Source organism: Vulpes lagopus, chromosome 5 (assembly GCF_018345385.1).
Source record: "Vulpes lagopus strain Blue_001 chromosome 5, ASM1834538v1, whole genome shotgun sequence".
Taxonomy (NCBI): Eukaryota; Metazoa; Chordata; class Mammalia; order Carnivora; family Canidae; genus Vulpes; species Vulpes lagopus.
In genome coordinates this window covers 113,193,031-113,213,049 of record NC_054828.1, presented here as the reverse complement: position 1 = coordinate 113,213,049, position 20,019 = coordinate 113,193,031, and the positions used below count along the sequence as shown (strand labels likewise).

General features: G+C 49.2%; 2 protein-coding genes across 8 annotated transcripts in view; one reads left to right on the top strand and one right to left on the bottom strand.

Moving 5' to 3' along the window:
- The window catches only part of DRC1 (dynein regulatory complex subunit 1), a 38,103-nt gene extending 23,179 nt beyond the window's left edge, over positions 1–14,924 (top strand). For 3 of the 4 annotated variants that reach the window (XM_041755253.1, XM_041755252.1, XM_041755255.1), the window contains 10 exons: positions 713–852; positions 4,046–4,180; positions 4,460–4,692; positions 8,111–8,223; positions 9,439–9,528; positions 10,044–10,130; positions 11,549–11,733; positions 12,799–12,939; positions 13,284–13,386; positions 14,651–14,924. In XM_041755253.1, the coding sequence (XP_041611187.1) occupies positions 713–852; positions 4,046–4,180; positions 4,460–4,692; positions 8,111–8,223; positions 9,439–9,528; positions 10,044–10,130; positions 11,549–11,733; positions 12,799–12,939; positions 13,284–13,386; positions 14,651–14,707 (1,284 nt within the window). In that variant the 3' untranslated portion in view covers positions 14,708–14,924. The remainder of the gene's footprint in view (positions 1–712; positions 853–4,045; positions 4,181–4,459; positions 4,693–8,110; positions 8,224–9,438; positions 9,529–10,043; positions 10,131–11,548; positions 11,734–12,798; positions 12,940–13,283; positions 13,387–14,650) is intronic. The other variant, XM_041755254.1, reaches the window with a different exon arrangement.
- Positions 14,925–15,774: 850 nt separating this feature from the next.
- OTOF (otoferlin) overlaps positions 15,775–20,019 on the bottom strand; it is a 95,850-nt gene continuing 91,605 nt past the window's right edge. For 2 of the 4 annotated variants that reach the window (XM_041755249.1, XM_041755247.1), the window contains 5 exons: positions 19,663–19,761; positions 19,295–19,536; positions 19,015–19,193; positions 18,807–18,907; positions 15,775–16,739 (listed from right to left, as the gene is read on the bottom strand). In XM_041755249.1, the coding sequence (XP_041611183.1) occupies positions 16,559–16,739; positions 18,807–18,907; positions 19,015–19,193; positions 19,295–19,536; positions 19,663–19,761 (802 nt within the window). In that variant the 3' untranslated portion in view covers positions 15,775–16,558. Of the gene's footprint in view, positions 16,740–17,518; positions 18,346–18,806; positions 18,908–19,014; positions 19,194–19,294; positions 19,537–19,662; positions 19,762–20,019 lie in introns of those variants that run through there. The other 2 variants (XM_041755250.1, XM_041755251.1) reach the window with 1 other exon arrangement.

Sequence of the window (20,019 nt, the reverse complement as noted above, 5' to 3'; positions counted from 1 at the left end):
AAAATACCCAGGAAGTTTTATATAGGATTGTTCCCAGAATCTGTTTTCTGATATTGAGAATTCTCAAAACAATCTAGATGTACAATGGTAGGGAAATGATGAAATAGTATGGTGGATGATAAGTATTTCATATATGATAAGTTATTATATGTAAAAATATTATACACCATTAAAATTACATTGATAGAGCTAATGTGGAAAATTCTTGTTATAATTTTTTTTGTTATAATATTAAGGGAGAAAAGTGGAATATAAAATTGTAGCTATGGTTTGATCTCAGTATGTAAAGAACACTGGAAGGAAACATGCCAATATGTTGACAGAAAATGCCTCTTGGAGGTGGAGTTTAAATAATTCTTCTTGCCCTTTCTATGTCTTCTCCTCTTTTCTCCTTTACTGTACTTTTCACATTTCCTACAATCCCAGGACCCTGGGACCACACCTGAGCCAAAAGTAGATGTTCAACCACTGAGCCACCCAGGTGCCTCAGGGACATAGGCTTTAAGCTTGCAGTTGAACGGTGGATATTTTTTCTTGTTGTCTTTCATTTGCCTCTGATGACAGATTTTCTAAGAATTCAGGTGGAGGCACTTGTGCCTCTGGTTCCTCTGATACAACTGATGCCAGTAGGAAGAATCAGGGACGCTCAGGCACAACCAAGGATACCAGGCCTGTGAGTATTATTATTATTATTATTGTTATTAAACTTTAGATTCTTGAGCAGCAGCTCCAGCAGATGAAAGCAACTTACCAGCTAAACCAAGAGAAGTTGGAGTACAACTTCCAGGTGCTGAAGAAGAGGGATGAAGAGAGCACAGTGATCAAATCTCAGCAGAAGAGGAAGATAAATCGGTAAGCGGGCACACAGAACATCAGCCCTTCCATGCTGAAAATGGGGGTGGGGATGAACTCTCCCCTTCTGGAGGAGTGCAAGCTGTTAAAAAAGTCTTCTTAAAAGAGTTTTTTTTAGAAAAGATAATCCTTTCCCCGCCCCCAAAGAATGTACAACAAAAAGTCTGTCTCCCACCCCCTATTTTGCATGGTTCCTCTTTTCCACCTCTGTAATAATTGTTCATTTCTTTTGCTTCTTCCTGAATTTCTTTAACCACATTACAAGCAAACATGAATAAATACTGTCACCACTCCCCTCTCTTTTTAGACTAAATGACAGCATTCTATACACACTGTCCTGTGTCTTGAATGTTTCCATATTGGTTCATAAAGAGCTCTCACATGATTTCCCTGTGGTTGGGCATTTAGATCGCTTCTAATCTTTTGCTGTTGCAAATGATGCCAGTGTAGGTACTCATGCCAAGTGTCTCACTTTGCACAGGCGCGGGGCCGTCTGTAGAATAAATTCTCAGCTTGTGATTACAGAAACAGTATGTGAGCATTTTTGAGAAGTAGGAAGTACAACTGGAAGTAAGATAGAAACATAAAAACAGCATATTCCTACCACCAGAGATCGTTTGGAGTGTATCTCTCTGGATCTCTCCTTTCTCTTGCTCCCTCTCTTCACCCATCTACGACAACCACAAAACCACAAATCTGTGCTGTCAGTGAGAAGGAGTTCTCTGAGAAGGTTTCCTGAGGAAGTGAAATAATGAAGTGGAGGAGGGATATGAATCGGTAAAAAAGAGTTAGGACTCCAGGGTGCCAGAGCCAGGAGTGAAGGGCTGGTCTGAAGGCGAGGACGCAGGAAGCCGAAGGTTCCTCATTTGCTGACAGGGACTGCACTGGGAGAGAGAGGAGGGTGGTAGGAACGGCAGTGGGCAGAGGTACGTGAGACTGCCCTTGGGTTTGATCCCAGGGGCAGGAAGGTGAGTGGCATCATCCCTATCCTCCCTTCCCTGGGGGTCCCCTCTGACTTCACGCATGCACAGTTTCCCTTACCCTGAAAAGCCCTCAGTCGACCCTGCTGCTCCTGTGTGAGGGCTCTCTCTCTCCTTGCTTACCTGGCCATTTTCCTCTCCCTACTGGCTGGTCCCTCACCTCCAGTGCTCATAATTTGACTCCTGACCCCGAAATTGGACAACCACTTCCCTATGGAGGTGACCAGTGATGTCCTTCTAGCCACATACCACAGCTCTTCCTCAGGCCTCATCCTGTGGTTACTGGCACCAAATCTCAGAATATTTTTCCTTGGACTTTTATGACTGAAATATTTGCTCTTCTTTCTCAATGCATTGCTAATTGGTTTCCTTTGGTGGTTCTGCTTTCTCTTGCCTGATTCGATATTCTAGAAAGCGCCTTACTCCTTTATATTTTTATCCCATCCACCATCTATACCAGTCTCATGGCTTTGCATATAACCGCTTTTTTTTTTTTTAAAGATTATATTTATTTATTTGAGAAAGAGAGAGCATGAGTGGGGGAATGGGGAAGGGTAGAGGCAGAGGGAGAGGGTAAGGGAGAAGCAGATTCTCCATTGAGCTGGGAGCCCAACATGGTGCTCAATCCCAGGACCCTGGGATCACCACCTGAGCCGAAGGCAGAGACTCCCAGCTGCATATCCCTGATCCCAACCTCACCTCCTCATTTTATCTGGGACTGCCAAAAGACATTTCAGCTTATAGAGTCCCTGTCATTGCCAGTGGACAAGTTTTGAAACCAGGCTTGCCTACCCTCCCAGTTTTCCCATCCTCCACCTCTGTCCCCTCCATCTCTAGTTTCCAGCCAGTCAACAAGGACATGATGTTTTGTTGAGCCTCCCCTTGCAACCATTTCTTCCTGTCTACTCCCTGTCTTGCTACCTTGCCTAGACCTGCAGCGTGTGCCTGGAGTTTATTATTTTTTTTATTAGCTTCTGTGGTTAAATGACACGTAGAAACCTCTTTACTAAGGGATGCTGGGAAAAATACTTTGGAATGGCTACTTAATAACATTTTTTACATCTATATGTGGAAAATGTCCTAGAATGCTGTAGTTAAGAAAATGAATTAGATATTGCTTTTTATCAGAGTCTAAGTTAAATGATTTTTGCATTTTATTGAGGCTGAAAACACAAAGGATGGATGTTTGTGTGTTTAGGGGCCTTATGTTTATTTCAGAATAATGCTTGAAAGGGAAAATTTTATCTTTAGAATTTTTAAATGGACAATATGTAGGCCTTCAGACTCTCCATTCGTATGTAAAGGAGGCACTGACACAAGACACCTCTTCACTGGTTTGAACTCTGAAGTATGGTTGTGGGTCTAATAGCCGTGCCTGCCATGCATATTTTATGAGACAAGTTTCCATGTACAGAGCTCCCAGGACAGTGAGATGTGGAGCTGTGACATGCCTGGACTCGCAGAGCCATTTGCCAGTCTATCACTGCCCCTCACTGTGCTGGAACTTTCAGCCACTCCCCCCACCTGCAGGTCAGGGTAAGTTCCATGCCTCACCTCTGGACTCCTATGTGAACTGCCCCCACAGCGCTTTCATGCTCTACTGAGCGTGAATCTTTGCCTCTGGCTGGACTGATAGTGCCTTGTGTTGGAACATATCCTTGTTTTCATCTCTGTATTCAAACATAGCCCTGACACACAAGAGACCTTCCATGTTTGATGAATAAGGGAGTGAATGAATGAGCTATCGGACTCCCGAACAGTATATATCATAGACTTGTGGGGTCAAGTTTTCATTTTTTCCTTTCTATTTTCCTTGTGTTAGAAGTGAAATGAACATCCAATTCACATCAGTGAGATAGTTGAGATTCGCTCTTTAAATATGTGAGGTGGCACTCAGTAGGGACACGCTCACAGATGGTGTGTTGAGGGAGATTCAGTCATGCTCCTGAGGAGGAGACGGCCTTTCCTGTGGCTCAGGGCTTCTGGACTCTTGTAAATGAGTTTAGTTCTGGACGACACCCTTACCTCCCGTGGCCTTCCTTTCCTCTCCATCACAATTGGAGCAGCCTGGTTTTGGAAATAAATGGGAGGGTTTTCTGCACCTGCACAAATCTGACCCACCGTTCTGTAGAATGGTGTGAAGTACCTGAGAGGAACATACACCACAGCTTCTGTTCAGCGACAGAAGAACTCTTTCCCCCTCTGCTCCACAGCCTACATGATACCCTTAACAATCTGAGATCGAAATATGCCAAACAGATCAAGCAGTTCCAGGAGGAGAACCAGTCACTAACCTCTGACTACAAACGCCTTGTGATGCAATTCAAGGAGCTACAGAAAGCCATGAGGTATTTTAGGGACCTGGGTCCCAAGGCTCATGCCCCAAATAGAGGTGGGCCCAGGCCCTAAGAGTCCTTTGTGCTGTCTTCTCTGTCCCTTTACTTGCATGTCATCTGCCTTTTCTTGAGAGGTGTGGGGATGGCCTTCAGCCTGTCACAGGTGAGGCCTGGAGGCCAGACCCGGGATGCACCACAGCTCCACCTCAGTTCTTGCCCTACTGCTAATGGAGGGGACCCTAACCAGGCCCCCAGGGTCCCCTGGCCATGCTGAGCAACTCTCCATCACAGGCATTTTGCTCTTATCGATGACAAGCAGTTTCGGGAGATTTGGCTGATGAATGAAGAGGAGGCAAAGGATCTGATAAGTAGAGCCTTTGATGTAGACAGGATCATCCATACCCATCATCTGGGACTCCCATGGACGGCGCCTGATTTCTGGTTCCTGAGGAATGTGGGACCTATATCTCAGCAGCAGCAGAAGTCTGCCACACAAATATTAGAAGAGGTGCTGATGCAAACAGGTGACTGAAATGATGTCCTAGACCTGGGGGCTGGGGGCCTGTAAGACCACTGTGGCAACCCATTCATTTCAAAGATGAGCAAACTGAAGTCCAGAGAAGGGGGAAGAAGTCTGGTAGCTGGGAGGTCCATAGTCATGGCTTTTAACTCTCTAATATAATTTATAGCTTTATCCTCTTCCCTGTATTATAATCTGGTAGTTTGATCTAGAAATTTGATCAAATTCTGGTTCAGTTTAGTTTCGCTAAGTACATTGTTGTGTACCTCCATTGGGATAAACTAATGTCTGGTTGGTTGTCTCTCTTTTTGTGAGGTTAGCAACCACTGGTAGTCATTGTCTAAGATCCATTAATTGCCTTAGGGGTTGCAAAATGGTGATATTCTAAATTCTATCACATGTCTTCATTTATTAGCTGGAACACTTCTGAAAAGAGAATCTTCCCCCTCATCAGCTATTTGTTACCCTGAGACACACTTCATGTAGGAAAAACAGGATAGATGCCGTTCTTTCTCTATCTACTAGTTATCAAAATAAGTGGGCTGGTCTCTAGCATCTTCTAAAGGTGACCAGTGACATTTTATAAAACAAATATCATGGGGCACGTCAGTGATGCAGTTGGTTAAGCATCCGTCTCTTGGTTTCGGCTCAGGTTGTCATCTCAGTGTTGTGAGATCGAGCCCTGCATGGAGCTCTGTGCTCAGCACGGAATCTGCTTGAGTCTCTCCCTGCATCCACCCCCACCTCTTTCAAATCGATCAATCAGTCTTTTAAAAATATCATTATGAACACATTGGATTTAAACAAGTTTGATGTGTTTCAGTTTACTGCATTTATTAACCTTACTGATACTCTAATTGTCCCATTTTTGGCCAATGAGAGTCTCTTCATGTTGGCTTCTGGGTCCTTTCGACACAAACTTAGTCGTTGCTGATAGTTTCCTGGGTTTCCAGAATGAACAGATGTTCCAATCTTATATGTTTCCTGCTTCAAGTCTGTAATCAGCCATTTCTCAAGGTCAAGAAAACCTAGTCCTTTTAAATAACAAATGGTATTTTGAAACCATCGTCTGGGAGCTGGAGTGCTCATTGCTGGGGATGGGTCAGTTTCTAGGCCTTCCTAGTGGATGAGTATAGTGTGTAGAATTACATTTTCTTTTTTTTGTTTTTTTTTTTTTAATTACATTTTCATGAAAAAATAAATCATGTGTTTATCCTAACACTTCCTAATCATCAGAATGCCAGACGTTTTACTTAACCTTATCAAAGTATATCTCCTCTCTCCTAACTTGAAAATCTTGGTGCATTTCGAGATAATTATTCATTGCTTTTCCCAGAACCACAGAACAGTTGCAGAATAAAATATCAACCTGTTATTAATAAATGATTACTAAAAAATGTTTAAACCTTTCTGAAGTTCATTTTACTCTTAGGGTACATTCCACTAGGGATGTACACACAGATTGCTGTCATTCATTCATTCATTCATTCATTCATTCATTCATATATGGATTTTATTTATTTATTTGAGAGAGATGGGAAGAGAGTACGCCAGAGGAGGAGCAGAAGGGGAGGGACAAGCAGACCCTGTGCTAAGCACAGAGCTGGACGCAGGGCTTGGGGCTCCATCTCATGACCCTGAGATCATGACCTGAGTTGAAACCAAGAGTCAGATGCTTAACCAACTGAGTCACCTAGGCTTCCCCAGATTGGTGTCTTTTAAAGTCACTTGGAACAGTTTCTATTTGGGGCATCTGAATGGCTCAGTGGTTGGGTGTCTGCCTTTGGCTCAGGGGTCCTGGGATTGAGTCTCACATTAGGCTCCCCACAGGGAGCCTGCTTCTCCCTCTGCCTTTGTCTCTGCCTCTCTCTCTGTGTTTCTCATGAATAAATAAATAAAATCTTTGGAAAAAAAAAGAGAATAGTTTCTATTTGGTTATGTCACCAACTGAATACATATTTAGATCTTTTTGTTTTACTTTTGATTGTTAGGCGTTGATTTTTACAATTTAATTTTGTTTTATAGTTATGTAAAATAATTACGTTTCCAAAGCCAAATGTACAAAACAAGGTATATTGGTGGAAGTGTAGTCTTATCCTCTCCATTCTATTTTATCCCTCTCCTATAGGTAACTATTTAATAATGTATAGTTTATCTTTCCATTGCTTTTAAAAACAAATGTGTGTATATATTTGTATATATAGACCTCCTTTTAAAATGAGAGCATATGCTTTTCTCCATCTTGTTTTTTTTTTTCACTTACAAAGTATCCTGGGGATCAGTCTATAGCAGTGAGAAGGAATATTCTTCATGCTATTTTTATTTGGTATTCTGTTGTGTGGCCATGCTACAACGTTTTCAGATAGTGTTTGTTGGTGGCTACTTGGGATATTTCCAGGTTTTTGTTTGTTTGTTTTTGCTCTTACAAACATTGCTGCAATAAATAGCTCTACGCATTCATGTTTGTATATTTTTCCTAGCAAATTGTTGGGATAGACCCTTAAAAGTAGGACTTCTGGATCAAAGGGTAAATGCCTCTGTAATTTTGTTGGATATTGCTCCATAAGGATAGGACCATTTTGCATTTCCACCAGCAGGATGGTATCTTGTATTTTTCAAAATATCTTCATTTATATGATCTCATTTTATCTTTTGAACAACTAGTAAAACCTGGTAGTACAATGATTTTTTTATAACTATTTTCAGATGAGAAAATGTATAGTATAAAACATCTTTAAATTTCTTTTTTTAAAAAATATTTTATTTATTTATTTATTCATGAGAGAGAGAGAGAGGCAGGGACACAGGCAGAGGGAGAAGCAGGCTCCATGCAGGGAGCCTGATGTGGGACTCGATCCCAGGACCCCAGGATCACGCCCTGGGCTAAAGGCAGACATTAAACCACTGAGCCACCCAGGGATCCCCACATCTTTAAATTTCTCATTTTAGTCAAGAAAATGTGCAGCTCTGCTATTAGTCAACAGCTCTTGCTGAGAAGTGAGGCTACCACTTGGTACACAGTTTAGTTGGCTGCTTCTGATCTGCTGCTGGTTTAGAAAGCATATAGCTAGATGTGCTAGATTTTTCTAAAGTGAGAATAAATAGGTTCATCCTCTCCCTTCCACTTCCTGGCCATGGTCGGATTTTGAGTGTGTTGTTGGCAAGGAGATGAAATTTTGACCAGCGAAATATCCTAGAATGGCAGATTTCTCATCCTCCTCTCCAGTCCAACCCCCAGCCTCCCTGTTTTCCCCACGTACTTGGCTTTCTTCAGCTGAGGAGACTCCATAGGGCCTTAAGGAGGCATTTTAAGAGGTAAATTTTCTCAAGGAAAGCCCTTTGACTGTTGCTCAAAGTCAACAGAGCCAAACAATAATTTTCTTTTTCCCTCCCACTCTCTCTTTTCTTTGCCCTATCTGCAGAAGAGGAAGGGACTGAGGAGGCTGCCTCAGAAGCAGAGTCTTACCTTGACCTGCCGAAGCAAATTTCCGCAAAAACTACCAGAAAGATCCTGATGCTCCTGTGTGACGAGTCGGTGAGGCCAGCTGCGTGGGGCTGTGCCAGAGGGACTTCTGGCTGGTGGCTTTGCAAACTCTCTGTCCTTGCTTCTTGTGTGCTGCTGCTGCTGCTATGTCTGGCCAGGCCAGATGTGGCCTGGAGGCAAGAGTGCCCAGGCATTCAGCAGCAGAGCGGGGGTCCCTCACAGAGAGACCTGCCTCAGAGCAGCCCACAGCTGGCAAATGGGTCATCCCTTAGTGGGTCAGCAAGGTGTGGGCCAAATTGGCCCACGGGCTCCTGCTAATTATTATTAGTTTTTAAAGAAGCCCATTCTGCAAGAGAAGAGGTGCCAGTCTCACCTCTGTGAACCCACCTGCCCAGTAGTGTGGCCACAGCTGACATGGCCTTATTCTGGGAGCTCAATCTGTGATTACTCTGGGGGTGTGAGGCTTTGGGTATCTGTACTGTATATTAGCAAAACCCACTAGATTTAGTGTAAAGGCATTGGAGTTGGCTCAGCTGGAAGTTGGGGTGTTATAGGAACACAATTGGTGTTTACTTAGATCCTGCGTTTCTGAGATGTGTAGAGGAGGTGCAGCAAGGGCTGGCAGCCCCTCACCCCTTTGAGAGTTTTCTTTGGCCAAGATCTGGCTCTTGCCACTGAGGGCAGCTCCTGCTGAGAGAGGCAGCAGTCAGGTGTTCCTCTCTCTATTTGCAGGCTTGCTGCCAGGGGCCACCCCTTCATGCTGACCTCCCCCAGGAGTTCCCAGCTTGGAGTGGGTGTCGGGCACTCAGTCTTCCCATCTGCCCCCCATGTGCACTGTGTTGTGATATGGTGTGTCCCTTACCCTCCACGCCTCCCTCCCAACTCAGTGCCTGCTGCCCTGTTTGATGATATTTGAGGGCTAGCCTATGAGTGAAATGACATTGCACAGGCAGGGATCTGTGACTGAATCGGATCTGGGCTGCTCTGGGGAACTCAGGTGTTTACCCAGTGGCTTGTGGGTGAGGTGAGCCAGCCCCTTTCGGAGGTAGGGAAACTAAATCCATGACGAGCATTGGCTTTATCCCCAGGAAGGGCTCTTGGGCATCCCAGGAAGGACTTCCTCTGGAGGCCCTGCTGCTGAAAGTCTCTGCTTTGTGGGGTCCTGCTCTGCAGGGTCATCGCGGGCTAGTTAGACAGAGGTAGGCTGCAGACCCAGCACTCGTTTCGAAACCTGTCTCTGGCTAGAGATGTCGTCTTCCTTCCCAGGGTTTCCTCATAGAGAGCAAGCTGCTGAGCCTTCTCCTTCCCCTGGAGAAGAACGAATGCTATCTGCTGAAGTTGGACGCCATCTTCTCAGTGAGTCCCACTGGGCTGAGTTGGCCTCATTCTAAGCCAGCCTCTTCTGTTTTTCCAACATTGCCTTGGCCCTGGGAGTAGATGTAGGTCTTCCCGGTTTCCCTGGGTTCTCTGTCACCTTGTTCTCCATGTCACAAATTGGCCACAGAGTCGTTTAGCTGTCTCCCAGCCCTGACCCTTCCTCTACCAGCTTCTCTCTCATGGCCCAGCTCTCAGACTCTAGATTCTTCCCGACACCCTGAAACCTGGATGTATGTCCAGCCTATTCTAGCATTCCCATACCCACCAGACCTGTGTGGAGCTGTTCCTTACTCCAAGCATTGTTTCTCTGCTAGGATATGATCTCATTGCACTTCCCAGGTGTTGAGCGGGCCTCACTCTGGGCCATGGCAGGTGCTGGGGATGTTCAGGGGAATAAGCCAACCTCCTGCTCTTAGGAGGTGAGGGTCTCTTAAGGAGGTGAGGGTCTCGGAAGAAGTCTGTGATGTTTGAGCAATTCTCCTATTTTCCCCTAGGCCCTTGGAATTGAAAGTGAGGACGACTTATATAAACTGGTGAACTTCTTCCTCAGATACCGAGTTTATCATTCACCCTCCAGTCAGGTAATGTGAAGTGCAATAAAAAAGAGAGCATTTGAAATTCTGAAAGCCCCCAGAGGGCATTGCTGCCTTTGCATAATACTTCTGGAGAAATAGTGAGGGTTTTATGTCAAAGAAAGTGAACTTAGCATTTCCTATTTTATTGTTACTTTTTCTATTTGCAAGGGGAAGAAAGGTTGGGGAGGAGAGGCTGTTCTCATACTAAGGCCCCGAGGCATCTTTTCCTGGGCCCTTCCTCAAAGCCTGATCTCAGCCCCTAGGAGTCCTAGGCCCACCACGTTCTGAATATTTTGATCCTTACCACTTTCCTGCCAAGCAGGACCCATCTGCAATACCTATCTTGATTGTAATGAACTATTCTGAAGAAGATATCATGTTAACAATTTTATAAAGTTTTAATTCAAAAATTAAAAACTTGGATTAAAAAATATGTTCAGCATTGCTGGCTCCAGGGAGAATATCCTGATATGCTTCCAAAAAGAACTGGCTGGGTGAATAAAACCCAGAAGCCGTAAAGGGGAAAAACAGGATCTATTTGACTACATTAAAAACCAAGCAAATAAACCTTGTGAGGCAAAAATCACTATAAGCAAAGTTAAGATACAGATGACAACTGGGAGAGGAAATGTCTTAAATTCATACCACAGTTAAAGGCCTATTTCTTTAATATACAAAGAACTCATATAAACCAATAAGAAAAAGACCAACAACTTGGACAAGGAATACAAACAAAAATCTCCTACAAGAGGCAGTACGAATAACTTTTAAACGTATGAAAAGATAACCAGGCTTCTTTTAATAAGAGAAGTGCAAATTAAAACTGTCCAAATTCCATGTGCAACTGTCACATTGGCAAGACTGTGCGAGTTGATAGCACATAGTGATTGGCCGAAGCGTGGGAACCAGACAGGCTCCTAAGTTGCTGCTGTGAGAGCCAATTGTTGCAGCGTCCCTATGGATGACAGCACCACGTACTCTATACCCTGCAGTTCTCCTAGGATTTCACTCTGCAGCTATGTCTCAATACATTTGAAAGGATGTGTTTATTGTAGCTCATTGGTTGCAGCATTGCTAGAAGTGGGAGAAGATCAAAAACAATCTACAATTCCATCATGAAAGAATTCATTGTTCAGGGGAACAAGCCAAACCTCCTGCTCTTAGGAGCTGTGGTGAATCTACATAGTGGAATACTATGCACCAGTAAAAAAAAAAAAGAACAAAAAAGTTCTTTACATATTTATGCGAAAACATCCCTAAGGTTTATTGTGAAACATGTAAAGTGCAGAACTGTGTGTGTCGTAGAGCATCATTCCTGTGACAACGGGAGGGAAGGCGTTGCTTGTAGGGACATAGTATCTCTTTGGAAGGATACGTAAGAAACTGATGACATTGGTTTACCTTGGCATCTGTCACCCCCACAGGAGCAAACAAGCCTGATGTCGGCACTGGAGCCAGGAGAGAAGAGAGATCTTGAGGAACAGAAGGAGGAAAGCCTTGGGGAAGGGGAGGCGGAAGAGAAGGAGCACCCCCCTTCTCCCAAGCTCATCCACCCCAACGATGTCCTCAAGATCCTGGAGGCCTTTGTCATGGGTCTGAAGAAGCCCAGGTGTGGTGCTGGAGGACTTGCTTGAAGCGGGCTGGGCAGAGGCCATGCAGATGCTATAGTCTGAGTGTGGAGGTTGCAGGACAGGAACCTGGGTGGGGAGGAGAGGATGGTCCTTGGGAGGGCTGGAGGAATCGGGGGACAAGTGGACATGAAGGAAAGAAATAGGCATAGAAGTGATTTGCATTTTCTCATTTATCATTCATTCAACAGTCACTGGGGTCTGCTGGGTGTGGGCCCTGTGGAGGGAGCGCCTGGTTATCAGAACAATGGGCAGAGCATAACAAGCTGCCACGTCACTTGGGAGAGGCAGTGGCTTCCCCATCTGGCATGTCCGAGAGGGGTTTAGGCACCCAAACTGGGTTTTCCTGGGTGGATTAAGTGGGGGGAAAGGGCATTTCAGGGTGTCACAGTATGGGGAAAGGCCTGGTATATTCCAGAATCGTGGCAGAGAGGTGTGGCTAGTGTCAGGGTCTTCCCTGGCAAGTGAGACCAGTGGGCAGGGGAGCCAGGCAAGATCTTGGAGAGCCTTGCTCGCCGTGCCCAAGATCTTTGTCTTTGTCCTTTAGTGGCCCGGAGCCAGAGCATGGTCTTAAGCAGTGGAGGCGCCATGGTTGGGCTTGCATTTTACAAAGATCCCTTTGGTGGTGGGGAGGGGGCGGTGATGCCAGATACAGGAGAGCAGCTGAAAGGTTTGTCCTGGTGGAGTTGATGATATCCTGGATCAAGGCTATCCTTGAGGGGACGCCGAATTCTGAGAGGTGTTTTGGATGCATTAGTGAAAGAACTGGGCCTAGTAGCGGGATATAAAGTCAGTGAGGTAAACTGACTGAGAGAAAAGGGATGACAAAGGCGACAATGGCACCAGGAGTCAGGAATGCTGAGAGCAGTCATGTGCACTTTCTGAGAATCGGCCATAAGCCGATAGACTCACGAAGCTGAGTGGGAAGGTGACTGGTGGACAAGCAGAGTCTGTGAGGGACAGGCACTGTGACTGGCCCCGCATGGGGGCTTGGTGGGGGGGGGTTGCCAGGTGGCGATGATGATACTGTTGCTCTTAACCTTCAGGGACTCCCGGACGCCAGTGAAGTTGAAGCATGTGCGAGATGACTCGAAGGACTCTGAGTATTGGGAGGCCCTGACCACAGTTATCCCTGATACCACGCAGAACCTCTGGGACGCTCTGTACACAGCTTTGGAGAAGTATCAGTGAGTGTGCATGTCATAGCCCAGGAGAAGGAGGGGCCCAGGCAATTGGTGGAGGAGGATTCTGCTTGCAGTGGCCAATTTGCCACCTTCCTGACTTGGAGAGAAAAGCTGCCTTTGGAGGGAAAGGTCCTGTTGAAGGGGCATGTGGTGTTAGGTGGCTGGTCCTCTGGCTTCCTATTCTGTTCCTGCTAGCCTGGTTTGTTTTGGGCAGGGAGGTTGCTCTGGGGTCAGGCTTCTGGAATCCTCTTCCACCTCTAAAAAGACCAGAAACACAGAGATCCTGGTCCCTACTTGGCAGGGGATGCAGGATTCAATGAGCCTCTAACTGATTTTTCCACCCAAAGCCTCATCCTGACCCAGAGGGCTAAGCTGCTGATAGAAAACAACTCTCTGGAGCAGCAGAATACAGAGCTCCAGATGCTGCTTCAACAGTATCTAGAGTCCAAGGTGGGTGACGGACCCTCCAAGGACGGTAGGCAGGCAGCCAAGGGAGGCAGTGGGGCTGGAGCTGATATTAGGAAATGAGTCTCTTCCCTCACCAGAAGCAAGGGAGCATTGAGGTGTGACATAAAGTATCAACAGTCATACCTGAGGTTGGGACAGAATTATTGGGCAAGGGAATGGACAATCCTAAAGCCTTCTCTGAGATGTTTGGGCTGTGAGAGTGCCCTTTCATGCCCATGGTCTTTGGCACAAGCTGCTTGTTGGACTATTCTTGGAAGCAGTGCCAAAGCCCACGATGGCTTCATGGCCCACAGAACCCTTCCTTATGAATTTTCTTCTTTGTCTTAACAACCCCTCTGTGAGGTCGATAGGGCATAGATGATTCTCCCAAAAAGGAGACTCAAGACTGGGTGACTCTGTGACATGCCCAGAGCCCTGGGCTCTTCCCATATTGCTGGCCCAGGTTGTCCGGCCTGGGATGTAACACGGTGAGAGGAGGCGCCAACTGGGATAGATATTTGCTGGCCCCCATTCTTGCCCACTCCAGTGTAGTTGGGGCAACTGTTCCCATGGCCTGCAGAAGAGGAAATCTCACTCCCTCTGCTCCAAAGATTAGAATCCACTCATAACACAGTTGGTGGCTCTGCTCTGCTAGTATAGAATCTTTCACATGATGCTGAAGCCCTGGGCCAGGACAGCCTTGACACACTGGGCTGAGGGTAGGTTCTCCTCACCAGCTGTGTGTGTGAGAGGTGACCGAGGTCAGCCACAAGCCCAGGAACTGAGAATGTGGCCCCACCATGGTCTCAGGCCCCAGGCCACACCTGAGCAGAGGATGTGGTAAGCCTTGGTGTCGTGATTGCCTGTTGGCCTGTGATACACATTAGAGGACTATGTGGTCTGTGATTTCGTCCACGCTGCTGTGTACAAGAAGATGGGGGAGGAGGAGAGAGGGGGAGGGCTAGACTGGTGATAGGAAGCACAGGTGAGGGGGGGAGGGAGGATTTAAGAGAGTGGCTCAGAGCAGAAGGTTAAGAACATTACCAAAGGTTAGCTGGCTGGAGCAGAAGCCATACGAAAAGCTTTAGGACTTCTCTTCTAAAGGGAGGCAGACTGTGGGCTTTCCCCCAGCATCTGGAAGCCCTTGAGAAGAAATACTTGCAGAGATTTAGAGCCCTTAGGAGAGCCAACATGTGCACCTGCCCCCAGAGGTCATGAAGAAGGAGGGCCCCGGGAAAATGTAATGACCCTCCTTTTTCTCTTCCAGATAAACTCCGAACTGCAAGTTCCACCAACTCAGGTGTTCCGAGTACCCACAAAATAGAGCTGGGCCCCAAAAGGCTGCTGTGTTAAGGTGAATGCTGGCACTGGCATTGGTGTTGGTGCTATAGCCGAAGCTGGCACATGTCACCCGGGGAGCTGCCTGGGACCACTCTGGATTTCCCAGAGCTGCTATGATCAGGCCTGTCAAAATAAGGCCATAGGAGGGGTCACCTGTATCCTGAAGTCATGATTAAAGTCTTTAAAAAGTTGTGGCTGAATCTCTTCAAAGAGCTCAGGTCCAGTGAAATGCTGGCCCATGACTCCACCTCATGTCATGAGGGGACTTTTTCCCCACCTCAGATTGTGGTAGGACAATAGGCCTGTCACTGTGGGATTGGACCTGGGCCAGTGGCATGGGACTCCCCTCTTGCATTTGGGGGCAGTTAGCTGTGAGAGGAATCTGTGAGTGGAGGCTGGAGCTTTTGGGGCTCTTGCAGGGTCTTTTTTGTTGTTGTTTTTTAAGTAGGCTCCACATCCATTGTGGAGCTCAGTGTGGGGCTTGAACTCACGACTCTTTGAGGTCAAGACCTGAGCTGAGATAAAGAGTTGGATGCTGGGCAGCCCTGGTGGCTTAGTGGTTTATTGCCATCTTCAGCCCAGGGCGTGATCCTGGAGACCTGGGATTGAGTCCCACATCGGGCTCCCTGCATGGTGCCTGCTTCTCCCTCTGCCTATGTCTCTGCCTCTCTCTCTCTAGCTGTGTCTCTATGAATAAATAAATAAAATCTTAAAAAAAAAAAAGTTGGATACTTAACCAACTGAGCCACCCAAGTGCTCTAGGCTCTTGTAGGGTCTTAAGCCTTCAGACTGTCCTTGGGCCTGCAGGACCCTTTTGTTAAGCTTCTGGGGTCCCCGGTTCCACCTGGTTTAGTGTAAGGCTCTTCTCGTGGCCAGCCTGAGCAAGTGGCCCCATGCCTTAGGCCCTTCTTGAATCTTGGGCAACGAGGCTATTCAAAGGGGAAAAGCAAGAAGGGTCCAGCTAGTGATGAGTTTGCCAACCTCAGAGAGCTCACAAACTCTGGGCCCCTATACTGGTCCCCCAACTTGGCCAAATGGAGACTTGTCAGCTCAGTGTTTAATTTATTTTATTAAGAGAAAAATCACCACTCACGAAAGGAACAACAGCCAACAGAAACCAGGCTCTCACTGCAAGTACCACCTCCTGGCCTGGCCTCAAATGAGGGCCTGGCAGGGCGGGTGGGTACAAGGTTTTCACTCTCACTGCTCCTCATCTAGGCTTCTGAGCACTGGACCAGGCAGAGGAAGCTCTGGGAAGTGATAAAAACCCACAGGCAGGGCAGGGCCGAGGCTTATACACCCACCATGATGGCTCCTTGGGCAGGAGGAGGAGCCACTCTGGAGGGAAGCAGGGCAGAAGCGGCCACCTCCACGCCTTAGCAGGAAGGATCTGGCCCTCATTTACAGAATAAGGACTGGTTGTCTGACTGCCCTCACAAGATTCTGTTGAGGAGGGAGGGTGATGCTTTTTGCTTATTCATTCTTTTTATAGCTCTGGGCACTGGCCCATGACAGGATTCTCAGTTAATTCTATTAAACCTTGACTCCTCCACGGGAAAGCCTAAGGGAGGATCTGGGGTGGCTTAAGGGACAGACCCCCACTCCTGCCCACCCTTCTCACCCACCAGGTGGGGACCAACTGAGTGGGACAGGGCCAGCAACAGGCTTGGGTGGAGGAGGAGAGGGATGGGGTCGCCAGCCCAGCAAGCAGGACTTGAGGCCACAAGGGTGGACACTGGGCTTCCCAGGCTCCCCAGGGAGACTGGAAAGTCCACACGCGAGGAGGGACAAAGGCCCAGGCCCAGGAGAGGAGCGGCAGCCAGGCCATGGGGCTTCAGGCCCCGATGAGCTTCTTGACCATGTAGCCGGGGAGGCTGTAGAGGAAGAGGGCAAGCATAAGCAGCCCCAGCAGCGCCAGCACGATCTTGATGATGAGCCACTTGTACCGCGTGCAGATGAGGTACTTGATGGACTTGAGGGGGTTGAGGAACCAGACAAAGGCGGTGTCAGGCCGGCTGGGGGTGAGGAGGGGGTGTGGTCAGGCAATGGGCCTCTCCCAGGGCACCCCATGCCCTTGGCCCTTCAAGATCCCCAACATGCCCTGTCACAGCCTGGGTTCCAAAAGTAGTGAGAGTGCTGGAACCGGGTGTGGACCCCTTTCTTAAGCACCAGGTTTGGGCTCTTTGTGGGATCCTCTGGCACCTGGTCCCCTCCCAAGGCCCTAGAGGGCTTTCTGGCAGCTGGGCGGCCATCCAGCCTCCACCTGGACACTGGTGGCCGTGGCTGCTCACTACTGAGAGGCAGCCGCCGCACTGCCCACAGTGCTGATCCCTGGGAAGCTCCTCTGTTCAGAAGCTCCCCGTGTGTGCTCTGGGGCCGCCCCGTGTTGTCTCTGTGAAACCAGTGTCTCTCAGCCTCTCCCCCTCTGTGATGAACATGAGCATCTGTGCCCACCGCACCCTGCCCAGGGTCTGAGGAGCCTCCGTGGGACGCACGCCCCTTGCTGCTCTACCTTCTGCACAGCCTTCCGGCCAAGAGGTGCTTGCTAAGCTCTCCCCTCTGCTGTTCGTGTTTACAAAGACAGTAGGTTTTATAAGATGTCAAGATATAAAATTCAAGTACTGAATAGATTTTTTTCAAGCTCCTGTCCCACCAGCCCCGCAGAGGACACAGATCATGCCCTCCAGAGCCAGGCTCAGGGCACAGTGGGGCTCCCACCCAGGGCACCTGGTTTCCAGGCCTGGTGGTGATGAGCAAGTCAGGCTCCCGTTTGAGCCTCAGTTTCTGTACTTACACAGTGGGGTTAATAGTGGACTCTGCCTCTGGGGTTGGTAAAGGGGAAGGAGACAAAGTGCACATGCTCTGCTAGGCATGGTGCCTGGCCCCCAGCTGCTCAGCAGATATTTCCTGGTCAGCAGATGTTGGCCGCTAAGCTATGGGAACTGGACAGGGTTCCTTACTGGCCTACACGACAGAAAATGGCTCTGGGTTGGGAGATAGGGGCTGGTGGGAACCAGTGAGGCCTTGCTGGCTACTCCCAGCCAAACCTTTCCCCATCCCCTGTCCACATGTCAACTGCTTTCTGCCAACAGCACTGGGTTAGAGTCAGACTGTCACAAGGACAGCAAGTAGTGTCATGCCAAGGATACTGGGTTGGCAACTTGAAAACCTAGGCTGGGTCTTAGCTCTAATCGGCTAGGTGACCTTAGGCAAGTTGCTTTGTCTCTCCGGCCTCAAATGCAATCATGTAACAGTCATTTTAGAGTCTATGGGACTGTTTGACAGCTTGAAAATTGCCATGTGTGCACGTGTACACGTGTGTGTGTGTGTGTGGAGGGGCATCGCATGTGCATGTGTGTGTGTGCCACATGCTGCCCAGCTCATCAGCCCTAGGTCCAGAGGAAGAAGTGAGGAGTACCAGAGCCAGGAGGAAGCCAGGCTCAGGCCCCCAGGATCTTCTTGACCAGGTAGCCAGGCACAGAGTAGAGGAAGAGGGCGAGGAGGAGGAGCAGCAGCATGAGCAGCAGCAGTTTGAGGAGCAGCCAGCGGTATGTGTGCCACAAGAAGTAGCGGGCAGACTTGAGAGGGTTCAAGAACCAGATGAAGCTCGTGTCTGGCCGCCTAGAGCAGCAAGAGGGCAGAGGCAGCATGGAGAAAGGACACAGAGGATGAAGAAGGCTCAGGGTATGGCAGGGGCCTCGCAACGGGTTGGGGTGACCTTGGGCTGAGTGTGTGCACCTCTGGGCACCTCCCTGGCCCTCAGGGCTGCCTGGGGCCCCACATTCCACCACCCCAGCTGTGTGGGCTAAAACTAGGAAGAGCATTCAGCTCTGCGACATGGGCCTTCCCTGGGAGAGGGGCTGCTTTCCTGAAAAAGTAGCCCGTGCTTTGGTTCAGAGGGAGGGGTGGATTCCGGTGGGGAGCAGACAGGGGAAGAGGCTCCCCCGCCCAGAGAGAGATAGAGAACACAGAGGTGCTTGCACAGCGGGAGCGAGAAGTCCAGAAGGTTCTTGCTGCCCCTTCCTGTTCCAGTGGCCCTAGGGACCAGCGTGGCAGGGGGGCCAGGCTGGCAGCACACTCACTTGGGTTTCTCTAGGGGGTCAGGTTCATTGCGGGCCAGGCCCACGGGGTTCTTCTCTGCCTCCTCGGCTGTCAGGAGATGCAACTCTGCCTCCACCTTGCCCTGCAGAAAGGAACAGAAGGATCTCAGCGCTCAGGCCAGGCGCCGGGACCCTCCGCACCCTAGCCCGGCCCAGGCCTGCCCTCTGCCCAAGCAGTGGCGGTCCCCACCGTGAGCTCGAACTCATCATTCTCATCGCGGGCCAGGAGCGGCCACCAGCCTTTGACGCGCTTCTGCTTGAAGATGGAAACCAGGGGCACGTCCACCTCCCCCGTGGCCATCTCCATGGTGCACTGCTTGGCTGTCTTCGCGCCCCGGGGGAACCGGTTCAGGTCCAGCTCGATGGCCCCTGTGGCAGCCCTGGAGTCAGCTCTGACAGGCCGGGCCCGGTGGACCCCCCGCCCCAGGGTGGGCTCCCCTGCCCGCCCCCTCCGTTCCCCAGCCCTGCACCCAGGAAATCGTCCGCGGAGAAGTGGTCGGCGTCCCAGATCTGCAAGGTGAGCCGCGCGGGGATCTTGTACTCCGTCTCGTCCCAGGAGAACATGGACTCCTTCTTGGAGATGACAATCTTTTCCTCGGCGGCCAGATAGTCGAAGGGGAACAGGTAGCGCCAGTTGAAGTTGCCCTCGCCGGTGAGGGAGTGATAGTGGACATCCGTGTCCTGCTTGTCCTCCTGCTGGCCCTTCAGCCACCTGCCGGGGCCATCAGCTCCAGACCTGCAGCCACCTGCAGCGGGCCCCTTCCCTCCTCTCCTGCCCCCAGAAAGGTGGGCTCACCCAGCCCAGGGCCCCCCAACCCTGTCAGGGGCCCTCACCCACCCCCGCACAAAAATGTCGCTGGACTTCTCCCCAGTAAAGAAGTCATCGTCCTCCAGGACCACCTCGTCCGTGTTCCACACGATGACCCGGAGCTCGTACCTGGGCAGGGGAGAGGCTGGCTTGCAATCTGGGGGTAGGGGCTGTCCCAGGGTCTTAGGCATAGATGGGGCAGGTCACCAAGGGGAGTCCTGGGGACTCAAGGTGAGCATGAGGCCTTGGCCCAGATTGGGGTGGAGAGAGACAATTCAGGGAAGGAGGCAAGGAGGGGGAGCTGAGGGAACAGGGGGATGTTGGGGCCCTGGGTGAGGGAGAGACAGGGTCACCAGCCAGCCTGGCTGCTGTCAGGAGGGCCTAGGG